Source organism: Phalacrocorax carbo, chromosome 8 (genome assembly GCF_963921805.1).
Source record: "Phalacrocorax carbo chromosome 8, bPhaCar2.1, whole genome shotgun sequence".
Taxonomy (NCBI): Eukaryota; Metazoa; Chordata; class Aves; order Suliformes; family Phalacrocoracidae; genus Phalacrocorax; species Phalacrocorax carbo.
In genome coordinates, this window is record NC_087520.1 from 35,623,914 (window position 1) to 35,636,978 (window position 13,065).

General features: G+C 43.0%; 1 protein-coding gene and 1 long non-coding RNA gene across 5 annotated transcripts in view; one reads left to right on the top strand and one right to left on the bottom strand.

Moving 5' to 3' along the window:
* Positions 1 to 1,947: 1,947 nt before the first annotated feature.
* Positions 1,948 to 6,064, top strand: CIAO2B (cytosolic iron-sulfur assembly component 2B). Of its 4 annotated transcripts, XM_064459582.1 has the most exons (6): positions 1,956 to 2,182; positions 2,275 to 2,354; positions 2,937 to 3,062; positions 3,565 to 3,610; positions 4,127 to 4,246; positions 5,853 to 6,064. In XM_064459582.1, exons 1-5 carry the CDS (start codon positions 2,035 to 2,037, stop codon positions 4,222 to 4,224), a joined length of 498 nt encoding a protein of 165 aa, XP_064315652.1. In that variant the 5' UTR covers positions 1,956 to 2,034; the 3' UTR covers positions 4,225 to 4,246; positions 5,853 to 6,064. The 4 variants fall into 4 exon arrangements, with proteins under 4 accessions (XP_064315654.1, XP_064315653.1, XP_064315652.1 ...); XM_064459583.1 differs by lacking the exon at positions 5,853 to 6,064 and having other exon boundaries at positions 1,953 to 2,182; positions 2,275 to 2,342; positions 4,127 to 4,352; XM_064459581.1 differs by lacking the exon at positions 5,853 to 6,064 and having other exon boundaries at positions 1,957 to 2,182; positions 4,127 to 4,352.
* Positions 6,065 to 7,574: 1,510 nt separating this feature from the next.
* Positions 7,575 to 13,065, bottom strand: part of LOC135314795 (uncharacterized) — an 88,888-nt gene continuing 83,397 nt past the window's right edge. The window contains exons 3-5 of the long non-coding RNA XR_010374287.1: positions 10,605 to 10,779; positions 9,869 to 10,083; positions 7,575 to 8,020 (exon numbers count right to left, since the gene is read on the bottom strand). This is a non-coding gene — a long non-coding RNA (uncharacterized LOC135314795). The remainder of the gene's footprint in view (positions 8,021 to 9,868; positions 10,084 to 10,604; positions 10,780 to 13,065) is intronic.

Consider the following 13,065-nt stretch of genomic DNA (forward strand, 5'->3'; position numbering starts at 1 on the left):
TGGGTCTTTGCCTTTCTACGTTTGATTCGTTTCACACCGCTTGGATGAATGGTGTCATCAGCATCCAGTTGCAAAGCACACTGCTTCAAGCTCCTCTGCACTGCTTTCACTTAATCCACCTCCAGTGTGGACACTGGTAAAGCCTGTGAGGCCAACCTCTCCACCACAGATCATACGTTATGTAAGTTCATCCACTTTGGGAAACAAATTTGTCAGAGTAAGTCAGTTCTTCTTTAACAAAAAGGGCCACAAATGAGACAGGTAAAACAAGATTTTCACTGCAAGAGAATTCAGAGCTACTTGCTATTTCTTGTGTAGTTCCTGAGTCTCTGGGCTGCGATAGCTTTGGAAAGTGTGCCAATTTTTCATGAATTTCACCAGGAACTGTGCAAATATGCATTGTAGAACAAAACCTGCCTCTTATTTTTTATACTTCCCTCAAATCTTCCTGGAAAATCCTTTCTGTTGCAGTTATTTTTGTTCGAGTCCAATGTGAATAGCCCTGGGATTTTTGTCAATTCTTCTTGTGGGCTAGGAAGACAGACCAAAAACAGCAGACAGATTTCAACATATGGGAATAGGTGTGTGCACCTGTTTGTGTATGTATACAGGCAACCATGGACATATACACAAGGCAGGGAGCAAGGAGCTGGAAAAAGCAGAATTCCTTGAGGCTACTTAAGTTGAATGCTTTCCATCAGTGAAATCCAAGGAGTGTGGACTACTTGTACTGCCAAACTGAACTCTCTTTATCCAGTTTTAAAAAAAACCAAACCCCCAAACCAAACCAAAGCAATAAAAAACACTTTTAAAATCAGTCAACATTTTCACCACTAAGGGTAAGTCAGCTGAGTCAGCTTTATATTTCCTAAACAGCCAAAAAAATGACATCTACCAATAAAATTTATTATCCAAAAGAACATACATTAATTGAAAGGCCAATTTAAGATAACAAAGGATTAGATTAAGAAGAGAACTTTAATGACAATCTACATATTAATTAAATATCATACAAAACAAAGATGAAAGCAAAAATAAATGGAAACTCTGCTCACAGGTAGTTTGTTTGTCTTATTTAAAGAATCAGCAGATGTGTAAAAATACCAGTAATCTTCAGAACAGGTGCTGCTGGGGGCAAACCCAATCTGGCCCAACTCCCTGCCGTCAAAATCACACCTGAGGTAACCACCATTTCCGTAAGGCAGCGCCGAGCAGCAGAACCGCAACGTATGTCTTTTCTTTTGGCTGCAAAATCTCTTAAAGCAGCAAGTCTCAGCTCCTCTCAAATCCTCTTCTCTTTCTGTCAGCTGCCAGGGGAGCTGCTGCCCTCTGCGTGGGAGCCCGTCCACATCTTCTTACCTGGGACCGTGGCTTGACATGACAGGCATGAAAAAAACCAAACCCCACACAGATGATTCTTTGCAAAGAGAAATCAAGCATACCGCAAGGAGGTTAAACCAGATAATATACGGTATGTTTACACAGGAGTATGTGCTTTAACCCCAACATAAGGGGGTTATGAAACCAAAATATGTCATTGTTACACTCTATCACTCCAGTTTAATTTCGCAGTTTTTTTTAGATACAGGTTGACTTTTCAAATTAACTAAAAAGTAAAGAAATAACTTTAATCAAGAACATTTTGTATTTAACATGCAATTTAATTTACCCGTCCCCGACAGCACTAAATTCACTTCAGAGGCCCCTCACGGGCACCCTGCAGCGCCGCTGTCTCCACTCATCCGTTTTTCATTCTTAGACTCCACCGCTGTGCGAGACCCGAGTGGCCGAGCGCTTCCCGCCTCCCAGCTGCCCTGGGAGCCCCTCGGGAGCCGCGCGCCAGGGCCCACCCCCGCAGACGCGCCACTGCCGCTCGGCGCCACAAGAGAGCGCTCCCGCCGCGGGGAAGAGCCGCTCGCCCCGCCCCGCCGCGGGCCCGCGCCCGCCCCCGCGCCCGGTGCGGCAGCGAACGGCGTCCGGGCTCCTTCCGCCCTGCCGGCAGCGCCCGGAGGCGGGGAGGCTGCGAGCGCGGCCATGGTGGGCCCGGGCCCGGGCCCGGGCGGCGGGGCGGCGCTGGAGAACGCGAACCCGCTCATCTACCGCCGCTCGGGGGAGCGGCCGGTGACGGCGCGGGAGGAGGACGACGAGCTGCCCGACTCCATCGACGACCGGGAGATCTTCGATATCCTGCGGGGAGCCGGGGCGGGCCGGGGCGGGCCAGGCAGGGCGGCGCGGCGGGCGTGCGGGGCGGCTCCGCTTTCCTTGACCCGGCACATCTCATTCGCTCCATTAACGACCCCGAGCACCCTCTCACCCTGGAGGAGCTGAATGTCGTCGAGCAGGTGCGCGTGAAGGTGAGGTCCCCGCCGGGCCGGCGGCGGTAAGTGGGTGCCGCGCTGCGGGCCGGGCCGGGCCGGGCCGCGCTGCCTCCGCCGCCTGCCTCCGCCGTCCGGCTGGCTCAGCTCTTTGTCTCTAACGTTAAAAGAGGCTTGTTATAGCAGTCTGCTGCAGCTAAACATAGTATTTTTAGTAGTTAAGTAGTTTAACGGCTTCAAGCTGCGTAACGGCTTCAGGCTGTGTCAGAGGAGGTTTAGATTGGACGTTAGGAAAAATTTCTTCACCGAAAGTGGTCGGCCGTTGGAACGGGCTGCCCAGAGAGGTGGTGGAGCCACCGTCCCTGGGGGTATTTAAAAGACAAGTAGACGTGGCCCTTCAGGGCATGGTTTAGGAGACATGGTAGCGTTGGTTTGGCGGTTGGACTTGATGATCCTAGAGGTCTCTTCCAACCTTAATGATTCTATGATTTTAAAATGCCAGCGGAAAAAAAAGATAAGTGGCAAAGTACAGCTTTGAGTGGCATCTCATACAAAATGCCTCCAGCTTGCTTGGGGTAACGCCAGTGGGGTTTCTGCAGGACAGTGTTTGGTTTCCCACAGGTGAATGATGCAGAAAGCACGGTGGTGGTGGAGTTCACTCCCACCATTCCTCACTGCAGCATGGCGACGTTAATCGGCCTCTCCATAAAAGTGAAATTGATCAGGTCTCTGCCAGAGAGATTTAAGGTGAGTAATCAAATCGATTGGGAAAGCAAAACTGGGGGGTTGTGTTTGAAAAGGGAGGAAAAAAAAGCAACGAAAAAAAAGCTAACCAACTTACAGTGAAAAATAACTTGAGCTTTTTTTCATGTTATGGGTGAGGGAAGCACTCCAGGGACCTGACAGGGCAGTGGACTAAAATATTGGTGCAGAATTATGGTTCTGTGACAGTCACGACATTGAGCGCATGGGGTTACTGAGGGAAGTTACCTACAGTGCTCTGCGGCATAGGAGGAGAGTGGGGTGCCTCACCCCGTGTCTGAAGGAGGCTTAAGCAGACGGGAATGCAGAGTATTCTGTGATTTTAGACTTTATTTTATTCTGCTGTATACAGTAGCTGGTATTGGCAAGAATGCCCTTTACCCCCCCTCTTTTTGTTATTGTCTTATTTTTATTATGAAATAGTTTGAACTCAAGCTTCCAATGTTTTGTTGACTTGTCCCCTTTTTCTTTTGTGACGCTTTTTAAGCTGGATGTTCATATTACACCAGGAACACACGCTTCTGAGCATGCAGGTAAGGGTTTCAGTGCTCTGTTGTGTGGTCGTCTTTAATTTCTTTTAATCTTGAAAATTAGAGAAGAGAGCAGCTGTTTAGTATCTGGGACTTTACATGCATCAGCTTCTGGAGGATGTTACAGAACAGGCATGTGTAATAACGCCACTTAAATATGCCCTGTACCATCCTTTAAACATCTCCTCAGGCAGCTTGTGTCCTCAACTAGTCATTGATTTGCCTGGGTTATGGAGGACTCAGAAAATGGGAGAGGCTGGGGGGAAACTTCTGCTCATGTCACACACGTGTAGCCCCCTGCTGCTGAATCATAAATAGCTTGCTGGTTTAATTTGTGGTAATCTGGTAGTTTTGACTTTAGACTGCAACTCTGCGGTGTCCTTGGCATCTGCAGAATTACTAGTCTACCTGAGTACTATAGCAACAGTGTGATTATGTGTCTCAGTGTAAAATGCTTTTAAAAAAGACAGTGTATACCAATGTTTTGACTGGTTTCTTGTGGTGTTTTTTCCTGCACAGTTAATAAACAGCTCGCTGATAAAGAACGTGTAGCAGCTGCTTTGGAAAACTCTCACTTACTGGAAGTGGTGAATCAGTGTCTGTCTGCTCGATCATAATTGCCTGATGAGGAAATCATTGGTATTCTGCTATGTTAAACTAACTTTGTATATAAGTGCTGACGCTAGTGTTAGTCTATACATATATCTGTGAGCAAAATAAAATCACTTGGATTTTCTTAAAGAAATGTTTCGTTACTCCAAAAAGTAGCATGTGGGAAATTAGCTTATAGGCAGCTGCAAAAATACAACAAAAATTGACTTCAAAATTTTATTAGTCACTGCATAGGTGGGATTTTTCTTTAAAAAGATTTGTTTCAAGCTATTATTAAGTGGTTTCTCACTACCCAAAATTAGTGATAAATTGCATTTTAGAAGTGGGTTTTGCACACTGGACTTTACAAGTATGCCAAGCTAATTGGGAGTTAAAATCTTTACATTCATATGACTGTTCTGGACTGCTAATATAACTTCAGCTTCAGACACTAAAACTATATAAGTTCATGTGTGCAAAGTTGTAACACATTTTAGCAATAAGTGTAAACACTTAAAAATAATCTGCCTGGTTTTTATTACATTAACTTGGATTAGCCAAATATGGAGGACTCTTTAGATCTATATAAAACATGATTTACTTTCAATTGCTTATTACTTGTGGTAGGAAATACAGTATCTTTGAGGTCCCATGCACCTGCCACAGTATAGGAGGGAGTCATTCATAGTTCTCAGTACGAACAGTCCAGCTGCTTTCTTCTGAAAGGCTTTCCTGGCAAGGTTTGATGGCTAAATGACAAGTTTTACTTTAAAAGTATTGAGTGTTAATAACAATACTTAGCCTATGCTTCTGGTCAGGAAATGTGGCATTTACTAAGCTATTGTCTTTGGCAGAAATTGACAATAGAAAAATTCATTAAGATAGAATTCCAGAATTAGTTTGAACTTTTATAAAAGATGTTTCTAATTGTGGACCACATGGAAAAATAACAACCTGTTAAAGAAATCCTATCAGGTATTTTGGTGCTTGCACACATGCAGTGTTACCTTCATTGTCATCAGTTATCCAGAGAGTAACTAATACACTTTTTTTAAAAGTAGATTGTGCTCAACCGTTTGGTAATGCTTTATATTTCAGTAGTATTTTGTCTTGGAGGGTCTCAGATGCTATTTTAAAAATGGTGATGCTTATGAACACCATGTAAACCACAGCCTAGTAGTCCATTCCAGTCTAGTCTGTGTTGAGCAGCTGAGGAAGCTGAGGCAGTGGTGATCCAAGTATGACATCTAAAGTCACATAGCAACACAGGACAGAAACAAATCCAAATCCTGTTTCATAGATGAGGCACCCAGTTTCCACAGGGCTTCTACAGAAAGCCAATTCTGCAGCAGCCTTAATCTGATTTTTTGGCTTAGCATCCTTTGAATGATCAGCACTTGCTTGGATGTATGAATGAAACTGTAAATAAAGACAATATGTATGTAGTATTAATATTGGGAAAGGAGCAGAATGACCCAGCTGTTAATACTGTCTTTCTTTTCTGCCTCTCTTGCTGAATCACTGAACTGATTAGTTCTGACATTGCCAACGTTTGTACCACAAATGAAACTTCAGTCATGGCAATGCATGCAGGCAGCTCGTAGGCAACACGCTTGGTTGGTTTGATTTTGTTTTCTGTTTTTCATTTTTATAGAAAATGAATTCTGCCCGCCTAGATTTTGGGGAAGAAAGGAATGCAAATATGTGCCGGGGGAAAAACAGAAGGGTGACAAAGCTGCCAACAGATTGCTTCAACCTGTATTCCAAATGGAGAAGGAATCAGTAAATTATGCTTTGTTGAATCTCTCTGCTTGGCTTTCACCACTACATAATAATAATAGCGTTAAATATTTTATTGGGATATTGGCACTTGCCTCACGAAGCACATTGTACACAGTAACCCTGGGGATGGACTTTGCACCATTTACCTTTTCAGGGAAGCAACAGTATGTGGTTAGATTGTTTAAAGTATATAGCTGAGGGGAGACTTTTCAGTAAAGGGAGAGCAAAGAGAAGGTCTGACTTCTGCTACTTGGAGATGGAGAATTCTATTACTTTAGATCTGGCATGTTTCTTTCAGTGATGTGGATATTGTATTTATGAGACTATAAAAACAACAGTAAGCACAAACCACAGTTACTTTGCTGAAGATCACAGGTCCTCCTGTACAGGCTCCCTCAGCTTGGATACTTGCTGAATGATAAAGTACTGCCACTTCTAGCAAAAATCTTCTATTCCCTGGTTTTAATGATTGTTAGCTGGCTCCTGCTGTGTGGAGATAAGTGGGAGAAGAAAACATTGATTTGTTACAAATACTTATTTTCAGACTTTTATTTTTCCAAAAGGCTACCCCTAAATTTAGCCTCTGGAATGCTTTGTAACAGGACACATTCCATCAGAAACTATGACCCTTTAGAGCAGCTGTGTTGAATACAAACCGCCTCATTCAAGTCCAGGAAAAATGCCAGAAGCAGACATCTGTTTCACATTCCTAGGCTCTGGGCAGAGCCTTCCAGGGGTGGCTGAATGGCATTTGCTACTCTCAGTCTGCAGGCGCTGCAAGAGCAGCTCCCTTGGACAGCTGGCTGTAGGTTGTGCACTAGCGTAACCTCCCGTGTGTGTGAGCCTGCAGACCAGCACAGTTTGCACATCTCGGGTTCCACCACAGTGCACGTACTTGGGCCTGTCTGTACAATGCTGCTCCTTGGGAGGCAGCAGGCTTCTTCCCAGCTGCTCCCATGCTGTTTGCTGCCTGGTACTAGCAATCTAAGACTTTTGAAGACTCTCCATCCCCCAGTTTCGTGAGTGCTAGGGAAGCAGCTCAGCAGCTTTGTATCCAAAGACGCAACTGAACTGTCCATCGAAGAACTCCGCACTTCACCAGCAATGTTTCTTGTGCTCCTTGGGTGGAGCGATGTGTATCACACACTGGGAACAGTTAGTTAAAAAATAGTTATTTCGGTCTTCTTGCCATGCTTAAGATTGTGTTTATGTCAGTAAAGCACTTTGATAAAGATCTCCCTCTGGAGCTTTGATTTATAAACTACATGTTTTACATGTTTTTTTTTTTATAGCTGCTAAAAACATTTCCCATTAGCCTGTCAAGCAGACAACTATGCCACTTTCCCTTCATTTATGAAACACGCTGTTTGGTGTAAACAGAGACTGAACAAGTGGCACAGTCCTTTTTTCCCTAAAGAAAAGAAAAGTTTAGCAAAATCTTTCAAATGTTACTATGGAAAGGTACGTATCAGCAAAGAGAATAAAATTACCTATGTGTTTAGGTCTGCCGGTATGTCTCACAACCATTTGCCAGCAACATTTAATAGCACGTAAAACTTTTTTCATTCCACAAAATGCTAAAAATACACCACATTTTTACAAAACGTACAAATAGGAGAGAGGCGTCATTTTGTTCAACACACTTTAGTAGTTGCAGAATACATGCTAGACATTTGGTAACCTTTGTACATATCATTAAAAATTCATATATTTCTTCTTTCATGTCCTACGTGTAAAGAGATTTTTTGCATCTGGTGGCAGGGGATCTCCATTCCTTACCTTGCCTTTGTGGATCTAAGGAGCAGCGCTGTCTGCAGCGATTAAAATGTCCTGGTTGGTTGGATGGTTGGAAACCCTGGTCTCCCAGCTTCGTTCCACATGATTATCAGGGTTGCAGGGTAACTTGCCAGTCATCTCATCAGTTTGGTTGCTTTTCAGCATTTTGTTGCAGCACACGCAAGCTTCAGATGCCAAGGCTGTCCTCTTTAGTACAGAAGTTAGAAGTCTGTTCCTGCCATTAGCTCAGCTCCCTGCGCAGGGCTGGAGGGAGAGAACAGGGCAGAAGTTAAGTTTCAGCAAGTCTGTGGAACAAATATAACATGGGATGGGGAGCAGCTGCTGCCTGGGAGCTTTGGGAAGGCACAGGAAGAAAAAGAGAAGAAAATGGCAGGGGCATACAACACCTCACTGTGCTGTCTCACTACCTGGGGATACCTTTAGCCTCCATCTGTGGCAACACAGAGAACAGGTAGCTTCTACAGCGCTGGAGGCTTTGTCCTCCAAATTGCAGGGGAAATAACCGAGGTCCCATTACTGTATGCTAGACATCTCCCACCCCTCTGGTTTCCTTGTTCCCTACAAGCTGGCTGCCTGAAGGGGAGATTCCCATGTAGGGCCTGTAGCTAAGGCATGGCCACAGCCTGGCCCCCCTCTGCCCTCTCCTGCTGGGCTGTTACACAGCCCATCCCATTACTGCCCTTGTGCTGCTGCAGGTAACAAGAAAGCCTTTGCTGTCCCACTGCAGGTAAGTCACAAACAGCAGAAGGAGACAGGAGGATCAGGAGGACAAGTATCTATGTAAAAACTAATGCTTTAAGTTGACAAAGGGAGATAAACACCTTGCCAGACTAAGTGCAGTGGCCAAAGAGTGTAGGCAGCAGCTGTGTCCACGCTGAGCCAAGCAGGAAGACCCAAGCAACTGGCAAGTCATCACTGCCAAACTCTGCAGGACGTGATCTTCCCATTATTTTGATGTAACTTTGAGATGATGGTTTATCAAAGCACTTTTTTTTCCCAATCTACCCAAATTAGTTTCATCTGGGTTCCCACCAGATGTTTCACACATGGCTTTGACCAAAATAACCTCAGTAGATTGTCACAAGCTTGCTTAACCCCAGTTTACCTGACAGCTTGATTTCTCTACACTTTTGCTAATGGAGGAGCTGGCACGTGTTCTGTCTAAGGATTATGAAGGTATCTAAGCAGTAATACTTTATATTTCCCCTGCAGAGTGACAAACAAATCATCCATGTAGTCTGAAATGCTTGCAGAGAAAAACAATAAATGCCAACAGATTCCAAACTTTTTCCTAACAGTTTTAATAGAACAAAACTAGATTTTATTACTGAAAATCAGAAAATAGTTTAATTAACACTGCAGCCAACTTTTTAAAAAATACAATTATTTTTGAGGTAGACAGAAAATAATGATTAGGAAAGAGTCACATAAATTGTTTCTCTTCAAATTGGTTCTTATTTTCACAACAATGCATTGCTTTTTGAAATGTAAGTCAATAATGTAAAGAACCTGTCAATTTCTACTTTGTTAATAATGATTCTTACTAAGGACAAAACTGGCTAGGAGCTTGAAACAGGAGCTGTTAATTAAACAATTTCTTCCCCTTCAAGCTCACCATTCTGTGTCTGATCCTGCAAACTCAGAGCTTTAATTGCAGTTTTACTCTGGATTATATTTTTACCATAGAAGTGAAGTCTTGCCACATTTATTTTTGTTGGTAAGAATACTATTGGGCCATTCCTAGTAAAACAGTTGAGTGTTAATTTTTTTTTCAAACAAAAAGTAAACATTGTATCAACTTTAACCTCAATCATAACTGCCTTACTTTAAATGCAGATGCCATTTGCCATTTGCATGTACACTTTTCAGTTCATCTGTAGTCTAAGCACTTAACTCCACAGATGTACTTATGCAGGTACCAAGTCATACAATTTATAATTTTCTGCATTTTATGGCCAAATAAATCACTACAGCTTAGATGCAACTTGTATACACATCAGTTAACGTATCACACTAGTTTAAGACTTGCAATATTCTGCTAATCCTTAACACTGCAGGAACTTTGCTATGAATGTTATGAAGATGGTGTACCTTCCTGACATTTTACTGAGATCCAGCCTTCATCCTCTTAAAAGTTGCTCAAGTCTTTCACTGACTACAAATAAATTGTGTCTTTCTTTGGCTTGCATGCCTATCTGGGCAATTCCTCCTTCGCCATGAAGAATGACAAGATGAAAGAGACAACGTGGTATGAATCGTGCCTTGGTCCAGCTGGGAAGAATGGAAGCCATCCCACAGAACAGACTCTGGAATACACAAATAAAATAACGTGCCAAAGAGAGGAAATACATACATGAAAGCTGCCAAGACTGTGATGTAATGTCTCTGATTAACTGCATTCGGGTCTGTACCAGAAAAAATACTCGCCGTGGAAATGGCAATGCACAGAGCATGTGCTCTCACAAACACGGACAGTTTGAGAGGGACTGCCCTGCTCCAGGACAGATTTTTTCCCTGGTGCCTGCAGGTCTCCTGCCAGTGCCATGCACAGTCTGCCCCAGCCACACAGGCTGCCCTCCGGCACCCAGACTGGGAAACAAAATTTGGAAGCTGTGCAAGTTAAATACATTTTTGCGTGTACAGAACGATTGTCAAACTAGCGAGATGTAAAAAGGGGCTATAGGAGGAATGGGAAACGGGATAGCTGAAATCATGAGCTGAGACCGTGAAGCCCAGTGTGGGTCAGGGGCTGATAACGGCACCCCGGCAGATGGTGCTCCAATTTCACACGGGTCAGCGGCTGTCCTGAGACCTGGCCAGCACAAACCTGGATGAGAAACAAAGGAAGATGTCTTCACCCAGCATCTCAGAGCTCCTGCTGACTCTTGGGCTGGAAAGAGTCCTCCAAAGCCCAGAACCTGGCATGGCATCTCCATCATCCTCTGTTTGCCAGGTTCTTCACCCTTATCCGGGGCACCAAGGCATTGATGCCTATGCTGTACCTGCAAGATCACATCAGTTTTTCGGCTTGCACTTAACTGAATCCCTTCACATGCATAAAATCAGTGTTCACCATTCACAACAGCTTGGTCCCTACACATAGTGAGGGACTGTACAGACAACAGGATGCCTCTTCCACTCATAAAATCTCTTTTTTTAAAGATGACACGCTTTCAGCTGAACTGAGATACAATTTATTTCAGCTGACTTGGTAATTATTGAAGCATTCGTTTTTAATTAGGATGATGGTTAATGAAATCTGCCATAGTTTGTGGGTTTTAGTCGCAAAAAAACCTTACAAATATGTAAGGGATGTAGAGAAATAAATAGGAACAGTATCAATGCATTGTTATTTTCTTTCACAGCTAGTCAAGCCTATATATCGATATGACTTGATGGTGACAGGATGACAGACTTGTTTCTCCAATGAACCGTTTTCTTCTTATAAGGCAAAAAAATCACTGCATCTGTATGAGATCATCTAGAAAAGTCCTCCTTCCTGAAAAATACTATATTCTTTTTTGTTGCCTAGCTACATGCTGCTGTTACCTTAGAAGGCTGTAGATTCATCTGAATTACTCTGGTGGTGCTGATGTGCTCGAGCAGAGGAGTAATGCAAATATATAACCCTTTCTTTGGTAGAGATTATGAAAGAAAGGGGTGAGTGAGAAGAGAAAGAGCCTTTGCAGAAAAGAAATTTACTGTACTCGTCATATTCTTTTTTACATTAATTGTTGAATAAAGACCATTTCCCCCCACAGCCCTGGGTGCATGAGCAGGCAGTGAAATCACAGACTCGATGCTTTTGACGTGAGAGTCTGATGCCAAGGAAGCGTTTGACTAGTTCATGTTAATTACTGCTGTGACTAAGTGTAGAGAAGGGAAAAGACTGTCAAGGACTGATTCTGATCTCATTTCCAGAACTGCAAACAGGGAAAATCTCCATGAAATGCAATCCATTTGCCGAATTTCATTACCACCAGAGAATGGGATGATCACTGAGTCCATCTTTGAATATAAGTAGTTCTGATGATTTGGAAAATTAAGAAAGTCCACTTAAAATGCCTAAGGCCCAAAGACTTACATTGTAACGTGCCTGTCAAAGAAACCTCTGACAGGGAACTGTGCCCTCAGACATGAGACTTGTAGAGATCGAGAGCTGAGCAATAATTCCCTGGCACGTCCCCAGCGTGATCAGCAGCTCAGCATGCCATTGCCTCGCTGCAGATTTCTGTACGCTGGTATTCACTAGATGTGGGGAAGCTGCTTGTGGGAGGAATAAGATGAACATGGAAATAAAGTTATTTCTTACCTGCTTCACTGTAACTGGTTTTGGTGTAGAATGTCCTTGATATGCGTCAGGATTTTGCAGGTTTATCTTTAGGACTGAGAGACTTTTAGCACTGGAGTTTTGACTCAGCTTTTTCTAGTGAGGGCTGGCTTTGAAATTAAGATCTGCATTTGCTTTCATAAAATAATATTTTTCAAGTCTACTGTCTCTAAACCTCTTTATATAAGGTACACTCTTCATACCATTCTATTACCTCAGTCTGTGTTTGTGCTTGCTCTCTGTTTTTTATCGTGAGCCTAGATCCTGATCATTTTATATTTTTTGGAGAGGAAGTGGTACATAATGAAGCATATTATGAGTATTAAAATTATTACAATCTTTCTCAAGAATAGAATCAGAAAGAACTTTGACAATTTAAAGTAAAAATAAGAAAGTTTATTTTATTCCAGTATAAATCTACAGTAAGAATTTTTGAGGTCTTCATCAGAATATCTTGTATAGCAGCAGAGGCAAAGCAGGAAATGAGGCATTTAAAAGAAGCAGAGATGTCTAATACTGCTATGATGCAAATATGGAATTTGCCAAACCCAGCACATTCCAGCTGGAGAAAGTCTGAGTTTCTCCTGGAACAGATGATAGCATTTCTAACATCCGAATTCCTACACACTTTACAGGAATGATTCCATGACATCACTCATCACAGGAAAAGACATCATAAATTCTGCACTGGCAAAAAGAAGTATAAAGCCTTTCTAATTCAAATTCATACGTCTCCCCTGTGACCATGAGCTTTTGTCCCTGCTTCAAGCTTTCATTTGTTGACATGAAAGGGAAATGGAGTTTTCCCCACAAGGGAAACAAGATCACCTTGCAACAGGGCACCTATGTTTTAATTCTGGTCACCACCACGCCCCACCAGGAGCCTTATATAAGGCGCAGCAATTCTAAGCATTATAAATGCACATTTGGCTGCAAAACTAAAGTTGTCTGTGTAAGA

What these genes read in the sequence shown, in the direction of transcription:
- CIAO2B (XM_064459582.1), top strand. Translation starts at nt 2,035, where the DNA reads ATGGTGGGCCCGGGCCCGGGCCCGGGCGGCGGGGCGGCGCTGGAGAAC. An exon ending in TCGAGCAGGTGCGCGTGAAG is followed by an intron (nt 2,355 to 2,936) that starts GTGAGGTCCCCG and finishes GGTTTCCCACAG; the next exon opens with GTGAATGATGCAGAAAGCAC. An exon ending in ACACGCTTCTGAGCATGCAG is followed by an intron (nt 3,611 to 4,126) that starts GTAAGGGTTTCA and finishes TTTCCTGCACAG; the next exon opens with TTAATAAACAGCTCGCTGAT.